General features: G+C 50.3%; 1 protein-coding gene across 1 annotated transcript; it reads right to left on the minus strand.

Moving 5' to 3' along the window:
- Nucleotides 1-83: 83 nt before the first annotated feature.
- On the minus strand, nt 84-14,533 carry LOC118653880 (long-wave-sensitive opsin 1). The gene is made up of 6 exons (XM_036304781.1): nt 14,422-14,533; nt 9,813-10,109; nt 6,423-6,591; nt 5,438-5,603; nt 3,817-4,056; nt 84-194 (listed from the first exon to the last, which is right to left on the minus strand). Exons 1-6 carry the CDS (start codon nt 14,531-14,533, stop codon nt 84-86), a joined length of 1,095 nt encoding a protein of 364 aa, XP_036160674.1.
- Between the last annotated feature and the right edge of the window lie 3,071 nt (nt 14,534-17,604).

Genomic DNA, 17,604 nt, shown 5'->3' on the forward strand with positions numbered 1-17,604 from the left:
GTGGCCAAAGCCCTGGTGAGTGGGACAGGGGTGACGTTTTCTGGTAGGAGGCAGATCTCTTTGTTGTTGGGGCTGGGAGAGACTCATGCGGGGGACACCGAAGAGACAGATGAGGCCTCCGTCCTGGAGGTGCTGGAGATCTCAGAGCTATCATCCACTCTCTTCCCAAAGAGTTGCAAGATGCAGTTTCGAAACTGGCAGGACAGAAAGGGTTATTCAGCAGAGCAGGAAGGGTCAGTGCGCTATGCTAAAGGTGATGCTGAGGGCATTCGGAGGAAGGTATTCACTAAGTGTCACCTGGATGACTCAAAACCTTCTCTCCTGCCATTCACAATCCCACAGAGTGAATGGAGGAAGACTCGGGTGGTCCTCGCATGTGGGGATGGTCTATGTCTGACTATCCGGTCATCTAAGTCATCTAATTTACCAGCTGATGGTGACTATTTGGGTCACATCGTGGCCCCGAAAAAGGTATGTTTAAGTCCTAATGCTTGGGGCCTGTGAATGTGACCTTATTTGGAAATAGTCTTTACAGATGTGATTAAGATATACATTAAGCCAGGCTGGTGTGGCTCAGTGGTTGAGTGCTGACCCAGGAACCAAGAGGTTGCTGGTTTGATTCCCAGTCAGGGCACATGCCCGGGTTGTGGGCTTGATCCCCAGTAGGGGCCGTACAGGAGGCAGCCAGTCGATGACTTCCTCTCTCATTGATGTTTCTATCTCTCTCCCTCTCCTTTCCTCTCTCTCTAAAAATCAATAAAAATATACATTCTTAAAAAAGATATACATTACCAGGAGGGCAAGCTGGAACAGAGTTGGCCCTAATGCAATGACTGGTGTCCTTATAAGTAGAAGGGAATTTGGACACAAACATACAGGGATAGAGGGAAGACGGCCATGTGAAGGTGAAGGCAGAAATTAGGGCGATTTGTCTACAAACCAAAGAATAGCAAGTACTCACCAGAAGGTAGAAGAGGGATTCGGAACAGATTTCCCCCCAGAGCCCTTAGAAGAAGCTAGCCCTGCTGACATCTTGATCTCAGACTTCTGGCCTCCAGAACTAGGAGATCATATGTTTCTGTTACTTAGAGCCACCCAATCGGTGGTAGTTCATTACGGCACCTCAGGGAACTCATGCTGTGACCAAAGATGATGCCAGCTAAGGGGCCCATGCATAGATAGAGCGACCTGTCTCCAGAATGTCTGGTAAGAGGCATTTTTATTGAAAGGGAATGTGATTGTCATCTTGTTTGTATTCCATCAATTTTAAAAAATATTTTTATTGACTTCAGAGAGAAGAGAGAGGGAGAGAGAGAAACATCAATGATGAGAGAGAATCATTGATCCGCTGCCTCCTGCATGCCCCACACTGGGGATCAAGCCCCCAACCTGGGCATGTGCCCTGCCTGGGAATTGAACTGCGACCTCTTGGTTCATAGGTTGATAGGTTGATGATGCTCAACCACTGAGCCATGCAGCTGGGTTCTATTCCATCAATTTTGAGGCCAGGTGAGGACTAGGTAAACAACAGTGTAGCCACCACCTCGTCTCTTTAGCCAAGAGAGTCTTCCGGCACCAGGGAGGCCCTGCTCTTTGCTGCTTGATCCTTAAAGAGATCTGGGCCGTATGTATTTCTCCGATTATATCTCATATCATCACTGTGCTAACCAAAATGCTTTGAGAACACAGATCAGATGCATTTCCTATATATTCCAAGCCTATTTTTTTTTAAATAAAATTTTATTGATCTCAGGGAAGAACAGAGAGGGAGAGAGAGAAACATCAATGAGAGAGGATCATTGATCAGCTGCCTCCTGCACACCCCCTACAGGATCTAGCCTGCAACCCAGGCATGTGCCCTTGACCGGGAATCGAACCCAGGACCTTTCGGTCCATAGGCCAATGCTCTATCCACTGAGCCAAACCGGCTAGAGCCCAAGTCTATTCTATTCTCTCTCTCTCTCTCTCTCTCTCTCTCTCTCTCTCTATATATATATATATATATATATACACACACACACACACACACATATATATGTATATATAATTGATTTTTTACAGAGAGGAAGGGAGAGGGATAGAGAGCTAGAAACATCGATCAGCTGCCTCCTGAACACCCCCCACTGGGATGTGCCCGCAACCAAGGTATATGCCCTTGACCAGAATCGAACCCGGGACCCTTCAGTCCGCAGGCCGACGCTCTATTCACTGAGCCAAACCAGTTAGGGCCCAAGTCTATTCTCGATTACATCCAGCTCCCTCCAACATTAGAACTCTCAAAAATGAATAACATAATTGTTGACACTGATAACATAAGAAATGGGCTGAACAGCAGAATCAACTCAGCTAAAGAGCTGCCAGATGAGGCTAAGAATTTATCCAATACATTCACTTAACATCTACCTACTGAGCACCCATTTTGTGCCAGACTGTGTCCTAAGGGTTTCATCAGGGATGTCCTCATGGAGTTCCATCCCAGAAAGTTCTCTCAGAATGCAATAGGAAGGGGTAACAGTGTGAAAAGGTGAAAGAAAGTTTGAAAGCCTGGAGAGGTCCAGAAGTGCGACATCTGTCTGGGGCGGGGTGGGGGTGGGGAATGGAAAGACTCAAGCAAAGACAGTACTTGTCAAGCTAGCCTAAAATTCCACTAACAAAAGCCAGGCCTAAAAAGAGACCCGCAAGAAAGAAAACAGGGATCTGGGATTGAACTGTACTCTGGGTATTGAGGTTCGAGGAATGGAACCCCAGGGAATCAATCGTGGTCCTACTGAATATTTATTTATTTATTTTAAAACATTTTATGATTTCAGAGAGGAAGGGAGGAGAGATAGAGACATCAATGATGAGAATCATCAGTCAGCTGCATGCCCCACATTGGGGATCGTGACCGGGAATCGAACTGTGACCTCCTGGTTCCTTAAGCATGCATTCCTTTGGTAATGTTTAAATATTCAGTAGCCCATGCTGGCTGGGCTACTGAATATTTAAACATTACCAAAAGAATGCGTGCTTAAGGAACTCAAGGCCAGGCAGGAGGGGGCACAGCCATGGAGCAATTGTGAAATGGACGAGCAGAGAAAAACCCGTTGGAAGGAGTAGACTGGGTGTGGTGAAATAGGAGCTCCCTGAGGGGCAGTATTTCTGACCCACGACCTCTCTGGTCACCAAGTCACATCATAGATGCGCCCTAATGAAGTGGATGTGACGGATTCAAGAAAGAATAAGGTAAATTGCACTTGGAAGATGGTGAACCTCAATAGTCACCTGTATCTATCAAGAAGTCTAGGAGTCATGGGCAGTTTGCTGTGGAGGCCCAGTGTGCCAGTCCATGCTGGCTGCCATCTAGGGAGACTTTGGGTGGAACCACAGTGTGTCCACCCTAAACTAACCTATAAAGCCACGAAAGCCACAGGTCAGTGCAGCCAAGAAGGGCCTCTTTTATGTCCTGGTCAGAATTAGAGTTTGAAGGTGGAAAGATGAAGGTTGAGAGAAGAGTTGTGCCAATACTGACAAGAAGTGCACACCTGAGGGAAATATAGCCATGTCCAGGCAGTCCTCTGGTGTTCAAGCTCTAGGCTAGCCCTGAGGCCAACAGAAGGGAAGAGCGCTGCAGTGCACAGGCCCTGCAGGAAATGCCCACCTTCAGGCAGAGACAGACCATAAAAGGATCCAGAAGGAGGGCTGCCTGGGGTTGGGGTCACGTGCTGAGCCTTCTCCGGTCATTGTTCCGGAGACCAGATACTATTCCAGGTGGGAGCCATCATGGGGCTCTTCCATGGTCTATTTCTAGTTTGCTGTGTGGATGGTGTGACTTACCTGCCGGTTCATAAAGACATAGATAATGGGGTTGTAGATAGTGGCACTTTTGGCAAAGTAGGCTGGCAGTGCGGCCACCAGAGGGTGGAAGGCGTAGCCAGGGTGGGCAGCAGCGAAGCATGCAAAGAAAGTGTAGGGCCCCCAGCAGAGGCAGTATGCCAGGATCATCACCACCACCATGCGCGTCACCTCCTTCTCTGCCTTCTGGGTGGACTCGGATTCTTTCTGCTGCTTCGCCACCTGAGGGAGACAGAGGGTCGTGCCAAGGGACAGTGAGTAGGAGAGTTCCTCAGGGCTCTGAACCTGAAGGGACTCCGTGTTCCTGGTGGGCTAGGGATGGAGAGTCCTGGGGAGAAGGAGACAGGCCCACCCACTATAGCACCTCGCCAGCCAGCAGCCAGTTCCCATCTGAGTGAGTGCATGCCTGGCCTACAGCTCTCTAGAGGGTGGCCTCGCGAGAGCTGTGCAAGCTTTGAGGCAGCACGCAGCTGAACTAGCTGAGATGTCCCTGAGCTGGGGCCTTCCAAACTCTTGGCTTAGCTTGGCTCCCATTGGGAGTTTGGGCAGGAGCTAAGGGGGCTGTTCTGAGCCTCACCTGGTCCCTTACCAGCATGCTCCCTCCTGTGCTCAGATCTGAGGGCTTGGGCAGGAGAAGACACAGGGGCTGGCCTCTGCCTGCTACGGGCAGGGCCTGATGGCAGACAGCTGAGTGGGCACGAGGGGAAACTGTGAGGGCAGGTAACACATTCTGGAGCCTGAGCTCCACAACTCAGACCCAATGTGGCCCAAGCCATGGTTGGACACCTTGGGAGCCAGCTAAGTTGCTTCTGATCCCTGACCGCAGACAGGGTGGGGGAAGGGGGGGGTATCCCAGGCTGAAGGTAGTGAGATGAGGGGAGCTTATCTGGAGCCTCCGCTCTAGAGAGAGCTTATAAGCCCATGCTGATCGGATTGTGGGCACAGGCAGCTTCATATAGGAAAGGCGCCACCCCAAAGGGCCTTCTACCACCGGTGCCAAGCAGGATACCAACAGGAACAGATGGTACATCCAGATCAAGCTAATGGTAGCTTAGCTCACTGATAAAGGGACAAATTACGGTATTCAGGAGACCACAAGGGGAGCACAGAGCTCCCAGCACCCCAGGACCCAACCTCACTCTGCTGTCTTGCTCTGATTTCCTGCAGAGGCGCCCCAGTGGTAGCCCAGCTTGCACAGGGGAGGAGGGGAGGATCAGCTTCCCAGGGAGGAGAAGGGGGGAGAGGAGCCTGGAGGGCAGACGGCATATGTGAATTCACTTCTTAGCCTGCCCCAACAGGCCAGTGGAGGGGACAAGGGCCCTCCAGTGGCATCCTTTTAACAACACTCCTTGATTTGCAGGTTTCATTTGAGGATCTGGCTGGTTCGGGAGGAATGCAGCTCTGCTCCATTACTGGGGTAATCCCTTCCTATTCTATAAGGACAAGGACAAGGGAGCCAGGGCTGTAAGTGCCAGATTCATGTCTGGTTTGGGGGCAGGGGAGTGGACCCTCTGTCCAGGTGACCCTCTGTCCCTGCCCAGACATCCCTGGCCTTCATGATCCTACCAGCCAGGGGCGAAGCCAGGAGGGCACGGGGGCTTACAGCTCGGATGGCCAGCCAGACTTGGAGGTAGCAAAGCACGATGACGCTGAGTGGGATGATGCAGCACGTGGTCATGAGGACAATCATGTACGACTGCACCCCAGGATACGAGCTACCGCTGAACACGTCTGGGCCGCATGAAGTCTTCAGGCCATGGGGCCAGTACCTGGATAGAAGAGTCGGCAGCCTGTCCCAATGCAGGCAGGGCAACCTGCGACTCGCAGCCCAGCCATGCCACTGACGGGTAGGGTTGTTAGTTATTTGTTTTTTAATGAAATTAAAATCACATTACATGAATGGACCATTTTTTAATTTTTTTTTTAGAATGGAAGGGAGGAGGAAGGGAGAAAGAGAGAAACATTGATGTGAGAGAGACACATCGATTGGTTGCCTCCTGCACGGGCCCTGGGGATCAAGCCTGCAATTGAGGTACGTGCATTTGACCAGAATCGTACCCGGGACCCTTCAGCTTGTAGGCTGACGCTCTATCCATTGAGCCAAACTGGCTAGGGCTGACCATTTTTGAGTGATCAGCTCCATGGCATTTAGTACTTTCATTGCCGCTATCTGGTTTCAGATCATTTTCATCACCTTGATCACGTCCCCTTTTCACAAAGAGAGGGTGAAGCACCCTCTTGCCTTCTAAGAACCTGTGAACACCCGAATCATTTTTCCGGTGTCAGCCAGATCAGCCCATGGCCTGAAGTTGTAGGCATTTTTCCATGTGTTCCCATGAGCAGCTCAGGCTTGGAAGCCACGGGGAAGGGTTGGAGACCGTGTTCCAGCAGCCAGATTCGTTCACTCATAGACACTGCGTGCTAGAAGGGGCCTCAGGGGGAGGCGGGTCCCTCTTCACTTTATTTGTGGGGCCGTGGAGGCCCAGAGACGGAAACCTATTTGCCCCGAGGTCGCAAAGGGAATCACGAGTCTGACCCTCCCCTCTTGGTCCTAGCAAGGCGCCTTCCTGGCACCCTGGCATCCTTACCTGCTCCAACCAAAGATGGGCGGGGCTGTCCACACAGCAGACCAGACCCAGGAGAAGGTGATGCCTGCGATGGCCAGCTTGGCATCAAATCTCACGTTGCCAAAAGGCTTGCAGACCACCAGCCACCTCTCCCAGGAAATGATGGCCAGGGACCAGAGCCCCGTGATCCCTGCAGGGGAGAACAGACAGATGGCAGCTTGGAGCCTCCTATATCACTTCTTCCACCCGGAGCAGCCGACAGCTTTCCAGATGAAGAGGCGCTCCCCAAGCACCTGCAAAACCTGATTCTCCAAAGAGCGTTGTCAGGTCCAGGGGGCACTGGGTCTCTTGGTCAATTACTTTTTTTTAAATAGCAGTCTTTTAAAAAAATATATTGTATTGATTTTTTACAAAGAGGAAGGGAGAGGGATAGAGAGTCAGAAACATCGATGATAGAGAAACATTGATTAGCTGCTTCCTGCACACCCCCTACTGGGGATGTGCCCGCAACCAAGGTACATGCCCTTGACTGGAATTGAACCCGGGACCCTTCAGTCCCCAGGCCGACGTTCTATCCACTGAGCCAAACCGATCAGGGCAATTACTTTTTAAGAAATATATTTTTTATTGATTTCAGAGAGGAAGGGAGAGAGGGAGAGAGATAGAAACATCAATGATGAATCATTGATTGGCTGCCTCCTGCACGCCCACACTGGGGACCAAGCCGGCAATCCAGGCATGTGCCCTGACCAGGAATCGAACCGCGACCTCCAGGTTCATAGGTTGATGCTCAACCACTGAACCACGCTGGCCAGGCTTGGTCAATTTCTTTTTCTAACTCCTGTTTTCCCCGATTGGGTCTTTCCTTGCCCCCTCTGATTCGACCTCTTGGTCCACCTTGTTTTCCCTCTTTCTTGTACTTGGCCACCAGCCTTTCCTGTGATGGCATTGAGCAACCGCCGGTGACCCTGTACATACCAGCCTGCCCACTGACGTGCTGTGATCCCAGCCAAGAGCTGTGCCCCTCCTGCCAGTACGCACACGTTTCTGCAGGTGCTTGGAACCCTTCCCTGATATCTCACCTCCTTCCTATGTTTAGCAGGTGGAGACAGGGTCTTCTGTGCTGCTTAGACCCCGGAGGTCTGTGCACAGAATTAAGGTGTCCATGAACTGGGGTGGGAAAAATGACATCTTTGTTTCTACTAACCTCTAACTGACACTGGCATTTCCTTCTGTTATGAATGTGAAAGTATTAGCAGTGCCCATGACTCGGTCACTTTACAGAGGGTGGCAGACATTTCCCAATATCACTATGTTCATTACCACTGTGAGAAATTTATTTATTTTTTAATTCTCACCTGAGGATATTTTTCCATTGATTTTTTAAAATATATATTTTTATTGATTTCAGAGAGGAAGGAAGAGGGAGAGAGAGATAGAAACATCAATGATGACAGAATTATTGATCAGCTGCCTCCTGAAAGTCCCCCACTGGGGGTCGAGCCCACAACCTGGGCATGTGCCCTTGACCTGAATCAAACCTGGGACCTTTCAGTTCGCAGGCCAATGCTCTATCCACTGAGCCAATCTGGCTAGGGCTTTCCATTGATTTTTAGATAGAGTGGAAAGGAGGGGGAGAAACAGAGAGAGAGAGAAACATTGATATGAGAGAGACACATCGATTGGTTGCCTCCTACATGCACCATGACCAGGCCAGGGATCAAACCTGCAACTGAAGTACGTGCCCTTGAAGGGAATCAAAGCCAGGACCCTTCCATGTGCAGGCCAATGCTCTATCCAGTGAGCCAAACTGGCTAGGGCACCACTTTGAAATTTCAATGACTGTCAGGCCAGGTCCAGTTATTTGATACTTTAATAAAGAATGGTGTCACTAATATTCCAGAAAATACTCTTAATACTATTTATTTAATTACTAGAGGCCCAATGTACAAAATTCGAACAAGAGTAGGCCTTCCTTCCCCCAGCTGCCTGCACTGGCTTCCCTCTGGTACCTGGGACCTGGGCTTCCCTCGCAGCACAGGCTTCACCGGAAGGTTGCCCAGAAGGATGTCTGGTCTAATTAGCATATTATGCTTTTATTATTATAGATAATATAACTTAGTATTATAATTTTAATACTTTAAATGAAGGCTATGTTGCTAATTACTATTTAATACTTTGAGAACTGTATTTCAGTATCATTGTAGTCCTTTGTAATCTTATGGACTTCGTGTGCATTTGCAAACATTCTTCTGAGAAGGGTTGCATATGTTTCCACTGAGATCCAGGGGGCGTCCATGGCACCAAAACTGGTTCAGAAGTGCTGGCGCCCAGCTGGTATGGCTCAGTAGTTGAGCATCAACCTATGATCCAAGAGGTCATGGTTTGATTCCCGGGGCCTCAGTCCTCAGTGGGGGACATGCAGGAGGCAGTTGAGCAATGATTATCTCTCATTATGGATGTTTCTCTCTCTCTCCTTCTCCCTTCCTCTCTGAAATCAATAAAAATAAATCAATACAATTTTTAAAAAGTTTCAGCTCCTCCAGATCACGGTCCTCGGAGAGGACCGATGGCACTCTGTAGTCACTCTCTGTGATAGGGGCCTCTCTTCCCTGGACTTGGGAACACCTGGGACTGGGACCCTGTGTGCCACATCCTCTACGCCTGGTGCCCACCACAAAACCCAGCTCATGGGTACTTCTCAGCCAATGTTGACCTGAATAGAGCCACGGCCCACAGAGATATTAGTGATGGGGATGGGGAAAGGGATCTGGGAATTGCTTCTTTCCCTGGAAAAATCCAACACAGGTGAGCTGAAAGGGAACACGGCCCTGATGGTGGGCGTTCGGTTCGGGGGGCCTGGAGCCCTCCCCTCCCACATTGTTCTGAGGTTGTCTGACTCTATATCTGTCTCCTCACATGCCAGCTGCATGGCCCCAAAGTGGCTGTCCAAAGGCAGAACCTGGCCCAGCTGGCGTGTCTCAATGTGGTTGAGCATAGACATATGAACCAGGAGGTCACGGTTCGATTCCCAGTCAGGGTACGTGCCCGGGTTCCAGGCTCAATCCCCAGTGTGGGGTGTGCAGGAAGCAGCCAATCAATGATTCTCTCTCATCATCGATGTTTCTATCTCTCTCTCCCTCTCCCTTCCTTCCTGAAATCAATAAAAATATATTTTCAAAAGCCAAACAAAGAACAGGCAGAACCTATCTCAGAGTAGGCACTCAGGATGTGTTGGATTGCACCAGCCGGCCCCCCACCTAAATGATGACCCAGGCCCGCTTTCTCCTGCACGCCTGTCTCCCTTTAAACATATGCATTGCAGGCACACGTGGGGTGTGCCGTGTGAGTATGTCTTTTATGCACAGCAGGCTGGGTCTTCTCCTGAGCCCGGGCCCTTAGCTGGCTTACCGCACAGGGAGACGGTGTAGCCCTCCACAACGCACAGAGGGTGGCCCAGCACAAAGTAGCCATAGATCTGATTCACGACGCTGATGGTGCTGGCGATGAGGGTCTCTGCCAGGTCAGCCACAGCCAAGTTCACCAGGATCCAGTTTAGAGGATGGCGCAGCTTCTTGAACCTCATGGTGGCCACCAGCACGAGCCCATTAGTGAAGACAGACGCAATGACCACGAAAGCCATCCAGGCACTGGTGAGGTGGTATACCCATCTGGGGGCAATGTGGTAATTGGGGCCTTCAAAAGGGCCTGGAGGCAGGAGGGACAGAGTAGGTAGCGGCGTCATCTGCCTGTATGGCTACACCCATCCGTCCTCTCCCGACCCAGACAGAGCCTCCCATCAATGCTCCCGCTCTCCTACCTGCTGCCTTTCTCTCTACCTTTGTCCATCTGCAAACAACCTGCCCTCAATCCCGTCTCTCAGGCCAGAGGACCTGGCTTGCTGGACAGCCACACAGGCATCTTTGAACTTGACAAAGTGAAACTCCTCATCATCTCTGCTGGGTATCTCTCCCTCTTCTGATTCACCACCCCAGTACACTGGGCCAGCCCACTGTAGTGCTATTGGCAGGCTTCTGCTCCCTGAACCCCCACCCTCTACATTGTCTTCCTTGCACACTTCATGTCTTTCTGTTGTTGGATCTTCTTTTTTTAAAATATCTTTTTAAATTGATTTCAGAGAGGAAGGGAGAGGGAAAGAGACAGAAACATCAATGATGGAGAGAATCATTGATCAGCTGCTTCCTGCACGCCCCACACTGGGGATCGAGTCCGCAATCCAGGCGTGTGTCCTGACCGGGAATCGAACCTTGACCTCCTGGTTCATAGGTCCACGCTCAACCACCGAGCTACGCCGGCCAGGCTGTTGTTGGATCTTCACTCACACTCTCCCCTGCACCAGATCCTCTTCCCTTCCACGCGTGAAGCCCAGTTCAGATGTCCTTGGCTTCTGGAAGCCTCTCCAGATTTCCCCAGCTGAGAGTCAGCTCGGCCCCTTGAGACTACCACGGTGAGACTCTAAGCCAGTGATGGCGAACCTTTTGAGCTCAGCGTGTCAGCATTTTGAAAAACCCTAACTTAACTCTGATGCCTTGTCACATATAGAAATTTTTTGATATTTGCAACCATAGTAAAACAAAGATTTATATTTTTGATGTTTATTTTATATATTTAAATGCCATTTAACAAAGAAAAATCAACCAAAAAGATGAGTTCGCGTGTCACCTCTGACACGCATGTCATAGGTTCGCCATCACTGCAAGATGTTCTAGTATATATTGGAGTTCCCTGGAAAGTACAGAGGTTCAGTGTGAGAATAGCAACTGGAACTGTGAGGTGTTTGAAATTCTCCAGCTTGCAAGCAAATGCAAGGGACGGAGGCAATTGCAAAATGAAACAGACTGAGTGTCCTTCCCAGACAATCTATGGAGACCAGATCAGGAGGGCAGGGATAAGAGGGACAGGGCAGGAACAAGGGCCATGCCCGGTGCCGGAGGGACTGGGGCACTCTGAATGTAGGAGGCCAGGAAGGAGTGGCCTCTAGCGGTGCAACCTTGCTGCTGCCTCCTGAAAACTCTGGGACTCATTTTGTGAAGAAATGAGCACGAGAAGGTATTCTAAAAAATACCGGATGGGAGCCCGGCCAGCATGGCTCAGTGCTTGAGCATCGACCTATAAGGTCAACCTCAATTGGCTTCACTGGGAACCAAATCATTATTTTGAAATAGGAGAGATAAAAAGGAAGAATCAAGCATCTCTCCTGTCTTTCCCATATACATTCTCCCCCGCAAAGGGAACACAATAGTAGATGAGGGCATGTTTCTCTTTACCGATGTAACCCAGCTAACAGACGAAGACAGTCCGAATGCAATTTTTTCAATCCCCAGTGGTTTAATGGGTCTGGGCATTGGACTCAGCAGCTGCCAACACCCTGGAAAAAAGGATCCCGCCCCCAATGGAGCAGTCTTGTCAAAACACGAGACATGCCGAAACCGGTTTGGCTCAGTGGATAGAGCGTCGGCCTGCAGACTGAAAGGTCCCAGGTTCGATTCCGGACAAGGGCATGTACCTGGGTTGCGGGCACATCCCCAGTAGGAGATGTGCAGGAGGCAGCTGATCGATGTTTCTCTCTCATCGATGTTTCTAACTCTCTATCTCTCTCCCTTCCTCTCTGTAAAAAAATCAATAAAATATATTTAAAAAAAAAAAAACACGAGACAAATCCAGCTGACCTCTCAACAGACCTTCAGAGCAGCCAGTTTACAGAAACATCCTGACGAATGGGGTGGGCGGGGCATGGGAAGCCACACATAGGAAGACATCAGCAGAGTCTGAAGTGGGTGAGTCCAGGGACTCATTTACTTTGACAAATAAATTGCAAAGAGGTCGAGGGGGAACCTCGAAATTAAAAAAGGCTATAAAGACATATCTATAGTAGGGACGCGAGGGCCTTATTCGAACCCTGATTCAAGCAAACAAAGCATGTGCCCTGACCAGGAATCGAACCATGATCTCTTGGTTTGTGGTTCAATGCTCAACCACTGAGCCACACCACTGAGCCATGCCAGTCAGGCTATGGTTATGTTTCCTAGAGTCCTTTTCTCTTACAGGTGCATACTGAAGATTTATAGAGGAAATGGTGTGATGTCTTGGATCTGCTTCCAGAAATCAGAAGGAGGGGTTAGTGGAGAGGGTTACAGATGAAATAAGACAAATGATTGAGACCCAGGGGTTTACTATACTTTTCTCCCTCCTTTGGCAGATACTTGAATTTTGGGGGGTAAAATTTACAGAAAGGAATCGGGCATTGATGAAGCCCCAGAGGCCCCCACGGAGAGCATTGTCCCATCTCCATCAAGGCGATTCTGGGGCTCAATCAGATTGATGTGAACTTCACGGTTCTCAACCAGCTTGGCCCAGGAACCCCGTTGCTGATCACTACCCTGGCAGTCAAGAAACCTTTGGTTTGGAGGAGGGACCTGGGGACAGGTCTAGGGCTGGGGATCACTAGGGCCCTCATCTCTTTGAAGGGTTTACAGGCAAAGCTTTTTGACTGGGCCACTCCCAGGGCAGGACTCAGTTGCCTCATCAGTTTTCAGTTTCTTTGGGGCCTTTCTCTCTCGTCCTGAGCCAACTCTAAGCGGAAGGGCAGCCCTGGGAGTAGAGCAAACTTCTTCCCCCAGAATGTGCCGGGTAAGGCTGCAGACCCCGGACATGGACACGGAGTTGGACAAGGTGACTAATACAGTCTCTTCTGATCCAAAGGTTCTAGAACTCGCTCATCTCTGCCCTCAAGCCTCCTGCCTGGAGTTTGCCTCCTTTTGGCTTCAGAACATGCAAACATGAGTTAGACCAGGTCCTTTCTCAGACTTGAATGTAACGAGTGCTCACTAGCAATACAGGGCCACGAGGAAAGAGTAATGAACTTGCATGGGAAAGGGATTCTCAAAGGGTCTGGGAAGCCTACGAGGTTTGCAAATGCATGTTTGAGCCACGCCAGCATGGCTCAGTGGTTGAATGTCGACCTATGAACCAGGTGGTCACGGTTCGATTCCCACTCAGGGCACATGCCCAGGTTGCAGGCTCAATCCCCAATGAGGGGCGTGCAGGAGGCAGTCAATCAAGGATTCTCTCTCATCATTGATGTTTCTATGTTTCTATCTCCCTCTCCCTTCTTCTCTGAAATCAATAAAAATGCTTAAGAAAGAAAATGCATACTTGATATTCTTTTTTTAAAATCCTTATCCGAGGATATTTTTCCCATTGATTTTTAGAGAAAGTGGAAGGTGGGTGAGAGAGAGAAAGAGAGAGAAAGAGAGAGAGAGAGAGAGAGAGAGAGAGAGAGAGAAACATTGATGTGAGAGAGATACATCAATTGGTTGCCTCCCACACATTCTAGGACCTGTGGGTCAGGGATAGAGCCTGCAACTGAGGTACATGCCTTTGACCAGGAATCAAACCTGAGACCCTTCCATTCATGGGCAGACACTCTAACCACTGAGCAAAACTGGCCAGGGCTCATATTTGATATTCTGGTGTCTTTTTCTATTCATAAAGGACCCCCAGCCCCATTCGTGTCGCCATAAAAGCTAAGGGACCCCGGCAAGTGTGGTTCAGTGGTTGAGTGTCGACCCATGAACAAGGAGGTCACGGTTCGATTCCCAGTCAGGGCACATGCCTGGGTTGTGGGCTCGATCCTCAGTAGGGGGTGTGCAGAAGGCGGCCGATCAATGATTCTCTCTCATCATGGATGTTTCTCTCTCTCTCTCTCTCTCTCTCCCTCCCTCTCCCTCTCCCTCTCCTCCTCCCTCTCCCAGTCCCTCTCCCTCTCCCTCTCCCTCTCCCTCTCCCTTCCTCTCTGAAATCAATAAAAACATATATGTATAAAAGAAGCTAAAAACATAAGCTAAGAGAGAAAACCCTTTTGGCTGGTGACACTGTGCAGAAGACACTCTTGGGTGGGGCGGGCAGCCTATGGCCCCCTGTGTGGCCACTTGGGCCTGGTTCCCAGGGGGCTGCTTCAGCCATCGGAACCCAGCCTCCACGGCACCTGCCCTCTCACCTCTGGTGGCGTTGCTGTTGGTGTAGGTGAAGATGCTCGCCGGGGTGCTGTCCTCAAAGCTGGCCTGCAGCTGCCCGCCTGCAAGCCTCTGGGGGCCCCACCGCTGGGCCATGGCTCCGGAAAGCCCTATCCCTGGTGCCCGCCAGCCCTCGAGCTGTCTGGGGGTTACAGTGCTTTATACAAGCCTGCAGGATCAGCTGGGCTTCCTCACCTTAAAAGCCCCCAAACTCTTCACCATCTGATCTCTTAATTGGGGCCTGGACTTAGACCTCCTCCTCCCCCAGCCCTTTCCTCCTGGCTCCTTAGGCAAGCCCATGAGGGCAGCTCAGAAGGATTGGCCTGGAACCAAACTCAGAGCTCCTGGCTTTCTGACGCAGCTGCAGGAGCTGCCAAGGACCCTCTGTTCCGTCCTACTGTCCAACTGTTGGAGAGCACAAGAGACTTGGTTGGAAAGTTTGTAAGGAGGACATTCTGAGAAAAGGGAAGTGTGTGGAAGGCCACCTGCCCTATGTATCAGAATTCCGACTTAGGGGAGACTTAGCAGAGTGTCGAAGGCGGCCCCCCTAATTATTCCTTGAACTTTCCAAACAAGTCTGTGCATGTGCAGACCCCCAGGTGTTTACTGGAATCCTTATGCTTAACCCCTGGATGCCCTTACCTAGAGGACAATAAACACATGTGTCCTCCCAAGATTCTCACCCTACTGATTGTAACTAAAGATAAACATTCCAATAAAGGCCTAACGAGGCAGGCAATCCAGGCTGCCTGGCTCTTTCAGCCAGGCCATCCCTTAGCCTTCTCTTTCACTGTGAAATTGTGTCAGAGTAATCTGTTCATCCATCATTCAGGGGATGCTGGTCAGCCCTGGCATCCAACACCCATTTTTTAAAGAATATATATATATATATCATATATATATATATATATATATCATATATATCATATATATATATATCAATATATATATAAATCAGAGAGGAAGGAAGAGGAAGAGAGAGCTAGAAACATCAATGATGAGAGAGAATCATTGATTGGTTGCCTCCTGCACACCCCACACTGGGGATCAAGCCTGCAACTTGGGCATGTGCTCTGACCTGGAATTGAACCGTGACCTCCTGGTTCATGGGTTGACGCTCAAACACTGAGCAGTGCCAGCTGGGCCCGCACCCGCTCTTAGGTCAGGTGGCCCAAGGGTCAGGATTTTCAGATAAGGGGAGCAGCCCAAAGCCCAAATCTGCCTTTCCCAGCTGGTTTGCCCCAGAGCCCTTGGAGGTGGGGGGTGCTGGGAGGCTTTGCAAGGCTCAGGCGTGGAAATGGAGCCTCCTTGAGGCTCAGACCATCTCACTGTGCCCATGTGCATGCAAGTTGCACTTATGGGGGCTCCTCCCCCAGGAGGGGAGGGGCAGCCTGGGGGTGGGGAGAGTCTACTGTGCATCTTGCTTTCTTCTTCCCCTCTCCTTGCTCGCCATGAACCGCAGCTCCTTCAGTTACCAGGGAGCTCATCTAGGCCACCCTCCCGCAGCATCTGAGGGTGCCCACAGGCACTCAGACCCCCCTGCTCAAGTCTCCTTCCCCTGAGTTCACGACCTTTCCTTGCACTGTCCCTGACTATAGCCTCCCTCTAGACTTGCCTTCAAAGGTAAACCTCTCCACAGAGTGTTCCAGATGAGTCACCTCTGCTGTCCCTCCTCAGCCACTGTAGTCTGGCTGCTGCTGGCTCTGCACTTGGCAGGGGCACCAATTACCTGCTAATTGCCCAATTCTGCAGCCTTACCTATTTTTGTTGTTGTTGTTGTTATTGTTAATCACCCAAGGATATTTTTCCATTGATTTTTAGAGAGTGGAAGGGAGGGGGAGAGAGAGAGAGAAACATTGATGTGACAGAGACATATCGATTGATTGCCTCCTGCACATGCCCAGACCAGGCCAGGGATTGAGCCTGCAACTGAGGTATGTGCCCTTGACCAGAATCGAACCTGGGACCCTTCAGTCCGAGGGCCGACATTCTATCCACTGAGCTAGGGCTTACCTGTTTTTTTAAAAAAATATTTTTATTGATTTCAGAGAAGAAGGGAGAGGAAGAGAGAGATAGAAACACCAATGATGAGAGTCATTGATCGGCTGCCTCCTGCACACCCCCGACTGGGGACCGAGCTCACAACCCGGGCATGTGCCCTGACCGGGAATCGAAACGTGACCTCCTGGTTCATAGCTTGATGCTCCACCACTGAGCCACACTGTCCAGGTACCTGTTTTTACTGAGGACCCTCCACCCTCCTCCAAAGGCCCCCCTTAGGGAGCACACCCTTTCTCATGGCTTCTGCCGGCTCTGAAATCCAGCTGCCTTCAGCCACCTCCTGTGCGTTGGCCTTAAGCTCAATAAAGCCAAGGCCCGATGGCCTGCCTGCCCCGTTCTCAGTGCCATGACTCTTCAGCACTCTGCACTGACGTTTCTGGTAATACGGCCACGCCTGCAGGTGGAGGGAAAGCCTTGGCTGCCAAGCTGAGGGCCGGAGCTGCGTGCAGCCCCAGCGGGGCCACCCATAGCAAGAATGGCTCTTGGCATTGGTCAGTGTCTGCCACGTGCCAGGTGCCAGGCTAGAGGCTCAGCATGAAATTAAAGGAAAGAGTCCTGGCCATAGCCTTGCCAGGGCCCTTTGGCAGCCTGGAAAGCTGGGCTTGCTGCCAAGGACACCTGGAAAGCTGTGTTCCCTTAACTGCATGAGAAAGTTCACCCAGCACTTCCACTCCTAGGTATCTACCCCAAAGAACTGAAAAATGTACACACAGCCCACCTGGTGTGGCTCAGTAGCTGAGCATTGGCCTATGAACCAGGAGGTCACGGTTCGATTCCATGGTCAGGGCACATGCCTGGGTTGTGGGCTTGATCCTCAGTAGGGGGTGTGCAGGAGGCAGCTGATCAATGATTCTCTTTCATCATTGATGTTTCCCTCTCTCTCTCTCCCTCTCTGAAGTCAATAAATATATATTTAAAAAAACATGTTCACACAAAAAACTTGTACAAGAATGCTCATAGCAGCACTATTCATAAGAAGTCAAAAGATAGAAACAGTCTCAAAGTAAATCAACAAGTGAATGAATAAACAAAATGTGGACAATGGAGTTCAGCCATAACAAGAAATGGAGTTCTGCCCCATGGCACAACATGAATGAACCTCAAAT

Source organism: Myotis myotis, unplaced genomic scaffold (assembly GCF_014108235.1).
Source record: "Myotis myotis isolate mMyoMyo1 unplaced genomic scaffold, mMyoMyo1.p scaffold_m19_p_4, whole genome shotgun sequence".
Taxonomy (NCBI): domain Eukaryota; kingdom Metazoa; phylum Chordata; class Mammalia; order Chiroptera; family Vespertilionidae; genus Myotis; species Myotis myotis.

Excerpts from the sequence above, each read along its gene's own strand:
- LOC118653880 (XM_036304781.1), bottom strand. The coding sequence starts at position 14,533 with ATGGCCCAGCGGTGGGGCCCCCAGAGGCTTGCAGGCGGGCAGCTGCAG. Across the intron at positions 6,592-9,812 it reads CTACACCGTCTCCCTGTGCG|GGATCACGGGGCTCTGGTCC; the intron begins GTAAGCCAGCTA and ends TCTCCCCTGCAG. Across the intron at positions 195-3,816 it reads ATGTCTTTATGAACCGGCAG|TTTCGAAACTGCATCTTGCA; the intron begins GTAAGTCACACC and ends CTGTCCTGCCAG.